The sequence below is a fragment of the Hevea brasiliensis genome, chromosome 13 (genome assembly GCF_030052815.1).
Source record: "Hevea brasiliensis isolate MT/VB/25A 57/8 chromosome 13, ASM3005281v1, whole genome shotgun sequence".
In the NCBI taxonomy this organism is placed as follows: domain Eukaryota; kingdom Viridiplantae; phylum Streptophyta; class Magnoliopsida; order Malpighiales; family Euphorbiaceae; genus Hevea; species Hevea brasiliensis.
In genome coordinates this window covers 62,896,201-62,907,640 of record NC_079505.1, presented here as the reverse complement: position 1 = coordinate 62,907,640, position 11,440 = coordinate 62,896,201, and the positions used below count along the sequence as shown (strand labels likewise).

At 30.4% G+C, this 11,440-nt stretch overlaps 1 protein-coding gene across 1 annotated transcript; it reads left to right on the top strand.

The window, feature by feature from the left end:
* The first annotated feature begins 4,878 nt into the window (after positions 1-4,878).
* On the top strand, positions 4,879-7,373 carry LOC110667241 (uncharacterized). Its single transcript, XM_058132052.1, has 4 exons — positions 4,879-5,054; positions 5,200-5,302; positions 5,663-7,072; positions 7,137-7,373. Exons 3-4 carry the CDS (start codon positions 5,702-5,704, stop codon positions 7,158-7,160), a joined length of 1,395 nt encoding a protein of 464 aa, XP_057988035.1. The 5' UTR covers positions 4,879-5,054; positions 5,200-5,302; positions 5,663-5,701; the 3' UTR covers positions 7,161-7,373.
* The last annotated feature ends 4,067 nt before the right edge of the window (positions 7,374-11,440 follow it).

Below are 11,440 nucleotides of genomic sequence, written 5' to 3'. Positions count from 1 at the left end.
TACTCACGAATCTCATCCAATTCGATCGATTCACATCCAATTCTTGAATAATTTCAATTTATCCACAAGATTTGAATCGGTGGGCTTGTGAATCGACTCGAATCGTATGATTCCTATCATTAATCATGTGATTCTAATAAAAATGCTTCCAACATTCATTTGACTGTGTCAAGTCTCTCTCTCTCTCTCTCTCTCTCTCTCTCTTAATAGGCTTATGTAGTTATGTTTCAATCATTAAGAGTTTATTGAAGGGCATATGCCAGGATTTTTAGGTTATAACTTCGTTCCTATTAAGGAATTCATGAGTCATTGATCTCTGCCTGACCCATGACTTGGTGCAGGCTTTATTTTGCAAGGGCAAGAACATTTCATTCTTCCTGTTTAATGATATAAGAACATGCATTATCTTTACATTGAATTAGTCATAACATATCAGTGTTGGCAATGTTGCCTCAAATAGCATGGAAATTCTTACTTACACGGGTGTGTTTATACACCCAACCAATAAAAAAAGCTACCACCATGTATTTATTTATGAGATCTAATATCCTCGTTTGGAAACTATGATATCGCAAGAATTCAATTCAATTAATTTTGTTTTTGAAAGAATTCAATTCTTTTAACGTTTTAAAAGAAATAGGTGTGAGAATTCTTTTGAATTCTTTTCTTGCAAATAATTTATTCAAAAGAATAATTTATTCAAAAGAAATCTGATATGATTTTAATGATTGTTTGGATTTGTACATCCTAAGACTTACTCTTAACAACATTGAGCCATCTGCATGCTTAACGATCAAAATTCTAGCAAACCTCTGCCATTTTTGAAATGAGAAATGCTTAGACGAAGAGAGTATCATCCATGCAAAGCCTTGTCTAATTCATTTAGTTTCAATTTAGATTTAAATCGAAGATATTAGAATTTTAGAAGCTATTTTAGTATCGACTAATTGTTCCAAAATTTTTTTGTAAAGGCACGTTCGCACAATAATTTCTTTCTTTGTATGTCAAATTATTTATTCAGTGTATGAAAATTCTTGTATGCATCGTGTATATATACATCCAACCAATAGAAAATTGATAAACTATAATTTAAAATAGGTCTAAATAAAATAACCTTAATTTTATATAATGTGTTATATTAAAATGATTGGGTGCGTACACCCGAATGTAGGTAAGACTCACTATATATATACCATGGGCTTTGCCACCGAAGATTGAGATGTTTAAAATACCAATTATAAAAAGAGTGTAATTAATATAAATTTGATTTTGCATAAAAATAGTTAAATAATTTTTAAATTAAATATTTTTAAAAAATTTCAAGGTATGCAAATAATTAAAATGAAGGATGCGTTTAATTAAAGACAATTTATATGAAAGAAATTTAGCAATTCATTGTTAAATTAAATATTGAAATTTGTGTAGAATAAATTAAAGTGTGTATTATCTCCATCCATTTTTATTTATTTTTGAGGCTTTTGTGATTAAGAAAGTAATTAATTTATTTAAATTATAATAAAATTCTACATAATTTGATTAAATTACTTTTTATCTCACCTAATTAAAAGGGAGGAAAAATTAATAAGATAAGTTATAAAAAATTATAAAAATAATTATTATGCTTAGTACAAATAAGCATAAAATTGAAAAAAAATTAATTAATACACTTTAATTTTCTTAAAATCACAAATACTTTTTGAAAAAAAAAACAACTTTTAAAAATTGAGGAATAAAAATGGATAAAAACAGTAATAAATAGATAAATTTAAACATAAATATAAATATTTAATATAACAGTTATTAATTTATTCTTATGAGATCGAATTTATAATAATAACATTCTAAAATGAATATATAAATTTTCACATAAATATTTAATATAATTATTATTAAATTTATATGTATAAATCTAATAAATTTGATTTTTTAAAATAAATTCACCTAAAAGTGATAGGTGATAGGGAAAGAGTTAGTTTAGATAGAATGGTAATGTCCCAAAGTAAATACTTTAAATATCTCGGCTTAATCTTTCAAGTAGATAGGGGATGTGAGGAGGATGTTAGTCATAGGATTAAAGTCAGAGGGTTGAGGTGGAGAAGTGCTACGGGAGTTTTATGTGATCGCAAGATTCTCAATAAGTTGAAAAGAAAATTTTATCATACAGCCATATGACCGGCCATGTTATATGGTAGTGAGTGTTGGGCACTGAAAGAATCGTATGTGTCTAAGATAAGAGTTGCGGAGATAAGAATGTTAAGGTGGATGAGTGGCCGTACTAGACTAGATAAATTTCATAATGAGAGTATTAGAGAAAATGTAGGAGTGGTGCCAATTGAGGATAAGTTGAAAGAAGGCAGATTGAAGTGGTTTGATCATGTAAAGCGTAGACATACAGAGGCTCCAGTTAGACAAGTAAAGCACATAAGGTTATAAGATAGAAAGAAAAAAAGGGGTAGACCTAAACTGACTTGGATAAGAGTAGTACAACATGACATATGGACATTATACATTTTCGAGTATTTAACTCAAAATCATTTAGAGCAGAGAAAGAGAATTCATATAGCCGACTTCAAATTTTTGGGATAAAGACTTAGTTGAGTTGAATTGAGTTGAATCTTATTACAATACCGATTAAACATGTGACTTTTTATTTTCTTAATACTTAGTATAAAAATTTAAATAAATTATATTTATATTTATGAATTAAAATTGCAAAAGTAACATTTTTATCATTAATAATAATTAATTTTTTAATATGCATATGTTAAATTAAATAACATTTAATAATAATAATAATAATAATAATAATAATAATAATAATATATGTGTATTTTTATCATTAAAAATAATTAATATTTACATATTAAATAAAATTTTATTAGTCTTATTAAATTTATAATCATATTATTATATCACTAATCACTCATTAGTGTGGCTTTTCAATTTCCTTATTCTTGACATAACATCTATATAAATATATTATAAAACTGAGTTATAAAATAAGACCATAATATAAAACTAAGTTGTGATAAGAAGATAAATAAGTCAATGGCAAATAAGTCACAATTGCAAATGTTTAATCATGCACTAAGTAAAATTACTATTGAAAAAATAATTCTATTAAATTTAAATAGCAAAAGAAATCTATATAAATATAAAATTATTATAAATCTCTATAATTAGATTTTAAAAATTATAGTAAAAAAAGGTATGTAAATAATCAACAGTAGTTTTTACAAATATTTACAAAGTATATTATTAAAATTTAATTTTTTTTATATTTTTTAATTATAATTTTATTATCTATTTTATTAATAATTTAAAAAAGTTAAAAACATCCATGGAATACGTGCAATAAGCTTTTAGTTTTTATATAAAATTAAGTGAAATTTTAACGTAAATCGGCTTCATTATGTATTTAAAATATAAATATATAAAATTTATAAATAAATTATATTATATATTTTGTGATTTAAATGTATAAAAAGTTGGTATATAAAAAGTAGATATAGGTAAGAAAAATTCTAAAATCAAACTTATAACAAATACACTTTATTAAGGGTGAGCATTCGGTTCAAATCGAATTGAACAGAATTAAATCATGAAAATTAAATTATATATTTTAGAAATCGAATCGAACTGAAATAGATGAAAAACTGAATCGAACCAAACTGCTCTATTTCGATTCGATTCAATTCAAACCGATCGGTTTTATTTTTGATTGATTTTTCAATTTAGAGTTAATTTTCAAGTTATCTGATCTGACTTGGTTTTAGCCTAATAACCATTAATCAATGAAATTAAATAATTTTTATATATAAAATTATATATAATTCATAAATTTCCCATAAAAATAAATCAATTTAAAAATCAATAAGCCTATTTTATTCGGTTTGATTTAATCGATTTTTTTTTTTAAAATCAAATCGAATTAAAATAATAAAAATTTTTATAATATAAAATCGAACTAAATTAAATTATATTAAAAATTAAATTAAATTATCAAATTAAGATTATTCGATTCGTTTTATTCAGTTTAAATAGAATAATACCCACCTCTACACTAGCAAAAACTTAGCTATGCTTCCTTATAACTTAGTGACATGTGTTCAATCTCTCTTGCTGTCGATCGTACGCTGCTGAAGCTGGCAAAAACGTGGACGTTGAAGTGGCGATGGGACCTTGTGATAGCCGTTGGAAACGCTTTTAACAACTTTCTGAAATTGAACCGATCCTTGATTAACGCTCTTTTGCAGCTGCCCCTTGTTATAAAAAAAGGGAAATTCTATAACAACAATGAATTAATAATAATAATAATAATAATAATAATAATAATAATAATAATAATAATTTATTTACTAGTAAAATGTGTAAATAAAATGAAAAAAAAAATAGGATAAAAAAATATAAAAAATAAAATTACGATCGACGAGATAATTTTTAACTAATAAATTATAAATAATGAGTTTTAAATTTAATAGCATTGAAATTATTTTTAATAATATAAAATCTCAAATTTAAATTTTATTTAAAATTATATATATATATAAAATAGACCTAATCTACCATGTATTTATCTGTAATTATAAACATAGAAAAAAAAATTATATATTTATTTATTTATGATTATATTATCATAAAATATTTAGCATCTTATTTGGCAGATTATGTGGTAGATTACTAAATCTACGTAAGAAATTCTTAATTATTAATTAAAATAATCTAACTAAATTTAATTAATTATCCACGTCAAATTGCCAACAATCTTACTAGATTTAGATTTGGTGCAAACAAACTATACTTGCATATTTGCCAAAATTCTAATTGTCTAATTATGGTTTATAAACTGTCATCATCATCATTTCTTCTTCAGATTCACTTGCAAGGAAAGATGAGCTGTGAATTTATTTCAGTTTCCAAATATTGAATTTTGCCTCTATAGAAAAAGCAGAAACACAAACGTTAAAGATTTTTTATTTTTTTTTTTAACGTAGAAACAGAATCTGGAAATCGTTTGCCTGCCTTTCTTTTCTTGCTGCTTCTGCCCATTAATGGTGAGTTATAAAACTATAAAGATGTGAATTGTCCTAGATTCTTGTAATGGGTTTTCTACTTATATCTTAAAAATTTGCAAATCTATATTCTTATGCTTTTCATATATTTTCGGCTTAAAATCTTCTTGTTTTTTCGATTGTCCAGCGTTACATCTGGGTGTATTGAAGAGGGTTCAGTCTTATCCTTCTCAAATTAGCTTTTCTCCTTATTGGGTGGCGCTTTGAATTTCTATGCTGCACACTACCAGGTAATAAACCCATCTTTCAGTTTTCTTATTGTTTTTATGAGCAATATCTTAGCATACACTATGGGAATATCACTTTAGAGATCCAATGCCAATCCAGAGTTTCCGGGGAAGGAAGCATCTACATAATAAGAGTTCATATACCAATGACCTTTAACAAATGGAGTCGTTTACAGGCTGAAAAAGTTACACATGTCTGTGTGGGTGTGAGCTGGGATAGGTGGTTGATCCTTGATCATTTTCATTCTTGTTCAGCATGTTTTAGTTGTTCTTTTTGAAGATATTTAATGCGAGAATTAGACGGGATATGCCTATTAATGGGTTATTAAAACTGATACAGAATTCTAACTATGTCGTGCACAGGAAGAAATCTAGCTGTTTTCACATTTAATTAGTTCTGCAATGGCTGAAAGTAGTACATCAGTGATGTTTGAAACTGATATTACTGCGCTAGAAGAAGCACTTTATGCACAACAGCAGCTTCTGCAAAAGCTTAATGCTGAGTTGGATGTGGAAAGAGAAGCTGCAGCCTCTGCAGCTAGTGAAGCTTTATCGATGATTTTGCGTTTACAAGGCGAAAAGGCTTCACTGAAGATGGAAGCGATTCAATATAAGAGGATGGCAGAAGAAAAGATGTGCCATGCTCAGGAGGCTCTGACAATTTTTGAAGATCTAATATATCAGAGAGAAATGGAGATTGCATCTCTTGAGTTCCAAGTTCAGGCTTATAGGTACAGACTGCTAAGCATGGGTTGTAACGATTTGGGTGTCTATGAAATTAAATTTCCAGAGAATCTGTTAATGCAGAGAAATGATAATTTGTTAGGGGAAAAGGGTGTCAATAGCAATGTGAAGAGACTCAACTCTGTGCCTCAAGCTATGATGAAAGATCCCAATCATAAGAAAAGTGCTATTGAAAGAAAAATGTATGTGACACCTGTGTCAGATTCAATTGCAAGCACTGTGGAAGAAAATATGAGTCAAGAAATTGATGATGCAGAGAAGAAACTAGGGAATTGTGCAACCCTGGACCTTAATTTATATTGGGAGCAGATCAAAAAGTTGGACGAGCGAGTGAAAGAGATTTCAGATAGCAAAGAATCTGGTAGAAACAAATCAACACTCTGGAAAGGAGGTACCTGGTCTCCATCATTGTTTTCACAAGTGAGCATTGGCACTTCCATTGATGTTGTGACAGAAGAAAATACTAATATTTCAGATCAAGAAAATTCACAGGCAAAGGAGGCAACTGATTATCCTGCTTGCTCTTCAAGTGTTCAGGATATATTTGAAGTTCCACAAACTATTGAGAGTCAAAAACCTTGTGAACCCTGGAAGAAAGAATTTTGTAAATTGACTTTGGATGTTGGAAACAGGCATGCAAAGCAAGATTCAGTGGCTGAGGACGCTCTTGATTCACCTAATAAACATGAAACAGACAGGGTAAAGGCAATATTACTTCCTGCAAACCATGAGAGGAAATTACCTAAACCAAGAAATGTATTAAGTCTTTCGCGCTGTGTTTCACCTGTTTTCCAAGCAGTTAATCTAGGTAATTCTCCACCTGATTATCAACAGCTGAGTTGGAGAATTGATAGGCTTGAGAGAGCAAGAAATAATGCAAGGCAAGAAATCACGTCTGGAGGAGAAGAGGAGTTGAATTTATTGAAGGAGATTCGAGAACAACTCAAATCCATAGAGTCTGAGATGAAAAGCTGGAGAGCTAAGAAATCCCTTGTTCCAAATGAGCCATCTTTAGATCTTCTCCAACAGGTATGCTCTCTCTCACTCTATCTGATACATTTGTGCACAAAAAATGACATATTTCTATTTGCAGGCGATGGTGTACTTTTGGATGTAATGAGTTATATCATCTCCGAAAGCTGCTGTTAACATTAACCATTTGTGTATCATGGTCTGAGAACTGGAATTGTGTGAAAATTGATAGCAATACTTGGATTAGAGTTATTTTCCATATGAAATTTCCTTTTAGAACAAGTGTGTTTTTTACTGGATTGCTTTCAGGTAAGCTAGCATGTATGTTTTTTACTCATCAAGATGGATTGTGACTGCACTTTCCGCCTATTTTTTTTTTTTTTTTAATTTTTATATGTGTGGAAAATTCTTACTTAGACCTGTGGATCCAAAACACAATATATGTCTGATGAGATTCACATATTTATATTTTAAATTCATAATAGATCAGGCCTAGATAAATTTTTCCTATACATATAAACAACTATTTGATGTAATGAAGCACCATTGCATTTGTGTCAAAAGCAGGTGGCTGAAGCTGCAGCTATAAATCCTCACCAAGCCTTGAAGTAGGGTAAAACGTGAGTTGTAAGCATAGCAACTAAATGAAATAAACTGAAACACGCACTACGCACTACGCACTACGCTTTGAATGGTTAATTCTTTATGAAATAAATAGGGGTTTTTAGGATTTAGACATCTAATGTTGCATTCCCATTTCATTTCCAAGACGAATCAAACATGCTCTAAAGGCATGTATTTTTACATATAATAAAGTGTGATTTTTTTTATAAGGCAAATTTTATTGATTATTAACTCTAGGAAAAATTTAACGATAAAAGTCATACTAAAACCACAGTCTGTAGATCAATTTCCAGAAAATCCAACTTAAGGCTTACAATATTAGGTGAAAAAATCTGAAAGGTTATATAAAGCACCAGAAATACACTTGAATCTAAAGTGCAATTGCAGGGAAATAAAAGCAAAAATAATAGAGGATAAGACTACACAGGTCAAATGGATTGGACATAACAGCTGTAACACTCAGTTCCCAACAAATAATAATAATGTTTTGGAAATGTTTTAACATATGTTTTTAGAAATAGAAAAAAAAGAGAGACAAAATGGGAAAATTGACAAAAGTATAAGAAAATAAATAAAGAAGTAAAGGAATGCATTGGGAATGATCTAGAAAAGAAAGGGAAAAAAAAAAAAAAAACAAAGAGAAGAGAAGAGAGGGGGGAATTTTAGTAGAAATTCATTTACCTTAGCCAAATTTTTTGCAATCCTTTGCTCTAAAATGGAAGCTCTTGCCATCATTTACCTCCAAGCAATCTTGGGTGCTGATTTTTACCACCTTGAAATGCAAGATTGAGGGAGGATTGAAGAGCCACCTGTTGTTGTCCCCTCATACCCATGGCATCTTCAGTGTGAATCAAACCACCAAACCTCTTATCCACTTCTTTTATCTACCCTTACATCCTTCTCCAACCTCCATTTTACCCTTAAGTTGATTAAGTAAAATAGAATCAAGATTCAGGAAACAAAATCTACAGGCTTTAATTCATAAAGCTTAAATGAACTTTCAGTTTGTGGTGGCTGCTAGAATGGTTATCGAGACCTCAACTATAACGACTCAGCCTGGGACCCGTTATCAGCACTAGGGATCGGATCAGTTTAAGACTGCTAGAACCTGTAGCAAGCCTAAAGGCCCATTAGACATGAACATATTCCTGTATCTCACAATCCAAGTATATTCCAAATCATTATACAAGTCTACTCCAAGCCATTACACTTTATTCTTTTTATTAATACTTAAACATTCATAACATAGAATTGATTCAGAATTTGAACCTTTACATACGTAGAAAATCACTAAAGTATAATTAGCTTAATCATATATGCTCATATGAGGAGTTACCTTAGATTTTGAACATACATAATTACATCTCTTATACTTAAGAAAAACAATAATTAAATCCTGAGTACCAGCATAGTAACTATCCAATTACAATTTACATGTCCATATAATCATACCACATACATATAAACACCTTACAACTACTCTTGCTACTCAAGCTCTAAAGGACTCTTTTATTCCTACACTCCTGCATCTGGGGTTAAGGGGAAGGAGTGAGCTTATATAAGCTCAGTGAGGAAACTAATCAACATTAATTAATTGTTTCATTTATTTCATACATGTGTAATGTAACATTCAAATGGGTTTTCACATCATAAACATTTCACATAGGATGAACTTGTCACCAGTGACTCCCCAAATCTAATATGCCTGGCTCATATAGAGGCTCCTTAGAACTTTCGCTTAAAACATGACATGTGTCATGCACTAGGGGCATTGTAAATGTAACATCCTCACTTTAGCTAATCCGTACGTTCTACTATTTCGGTGACCAATGTGGGTCCAGGCAGCTAGAATATTTGGAATCATAATTAGACTAGAGTGAGGAGTTATAAATAAACCAAATAATGATAAGAAAAATTAAGGAAAATTTTTAGACATGAAATGCACTAAGGTTAAATGAGCCGTAGTCCCAGCGATGAGTGACTCTAACGGGAAGTGACGGTGAAGGCCGTTAGCAACCCAAGACCCAGGGAAAACTCCATGAAATAATTTTTGGGATGTCAGGGAAGGATAATTGGGGTTTCAATGATAATAAAATGCTAAGAAAACACAAGAAAAATTAAATCAATCGGTACACACAATTTTAGCTCGTTAAGCCAAACGAAGGGCATTTTGATTATTTCATCTTCAGAGATGATTTTTGACCAACTTGTCCAATTAAGTAAATAAATTATATGATATAAAATATGAATTAATGTTGACGAATAATTAATTAGAAGTGAGTAGAAATGAAAGAAAAAGAAAAATGAATAAAATGCCTAATTATGACATCATAATGATGTCATTTAAAACCCTCCCACCAATCACCATTTAGCAAGTCTTCTTAAAACAAATAAAAGAGATAAGAATTAAGAAAAAAAAAAAATCAGAATTGTCTTTCTTCTTCAGCTGGCCAAACTAGCTCCATGGTGTTCCACCATTGCCATCTCAACAAAGCTTCAATTCCCACCTTAAATCACCATAAAACCCTACCTTGTCTTCACTAAATTTGATCTTTATACCTTTTGTAAACTTGAGCCAGCAAAAAGGAAAGGAAACAAAGAGGTTTTGCAAGTGTGAGAAACTCTTCAACTAAGGTTAGTGCCCAATTTATTCTCTCTCTCACTCAATTCATGTTTAAGGACATGATATAAGTTGAAATTGTAAGTTTAATGCATGAATTGAACTTTGAGAATTTGGGGACTTGAGAAAAATTAGGGTTTTGCTCATGTGTTAGTGAATGGAAGTCCTACTGGTCAATTAGTGACCATTTGGCTGTGTTTGATGAGAAATTGAAGTGAGTTGTGGCTTTGGATTTGAGGTTGGGTATGCTGCCTCATAGGACCAGCAGGGCTGGATGTGAGTCCAGAAGGTTTGGGTAGATATAACTAGAGTTGTGTAGGTTCAATTGGTGCAAGACCAATTGGGCATGAAACTAGACACATAATGCCACAACTTTGATGAAGAAACCTTGCCCAGAAAACCAACTTAAGTTGACCTAAAAAGTATCCAAATCTGGGTCACCAACATGCTGTCCCTAGAAAATGACCAAATGAACAGTGTTTGTTCAAATGGTCATAACTCAGTGTAGAAAAGTCTAATTGACCTGAAATTTATATCAATGAAAAGCTTAGATAATTTAGAACAATTTTCATGAAGAACACCAAACCAAATTCTGACCATAACCAAAGTCAGGGTATCAAAACTACCAGAACCATTTCTGCCCAGAAATTCTGGGTAAATACCAATCCGGCCAGCCTTAAAGAAATTAGCATAACTTGAGCTAGAAAACTCCAAATGGAGTGATTAAAAAAGGGAATTAAAGAATACACATAAAGGAACAACTTTGATTGAGAACATTTGACAAAATTCTCATTGTAGAATTGCCTAAAGGAACAGTGAACTCTAGCACCCAAACTGAAAATTTTGATTTATTTCCTATTAGTTTTAAGTATTGATTGGCAACCAATGCCAACACTTTTGTGAACCAAAATGCCGTAATTTCATGTAGTTAGAACTCATGTAACTATTATGTATAAGAAAGTCAATATTTTGACTCGAATAGTAACCTTATATATTAAACACAAATATTCAATTAAGAGCTTTGTAATATGCCCTAGTAGACTTAGTAAGATTGGTTTGGATAGGTTGGCATGCCAATAGGGTTCTGATAGCAGTACTGCATATGGTATCATGCCATTTTGTGATTTATGGCTTGTATGGTCATTTCGTGATTTTATGGCTTTTAGCCATTGTGACACTAT

Bases quoted from the DNA above. Each gene is read 5' to 3' on its own strand.
- LOC110667241 (XM_058132052.1), top strand. From the start codon at position 5,702: ATGGCTGAAAGTAGTACATCAGTGATGTTTGAAACTGATATTACTGCG. The intron at 7,073-7,136 runs GTATGCTCTCTC...TTCTATTTGCAG, and splicing joins CTTTAGATCTTCTCCAACAG to GCGATGGTGTACTTTTGGAT.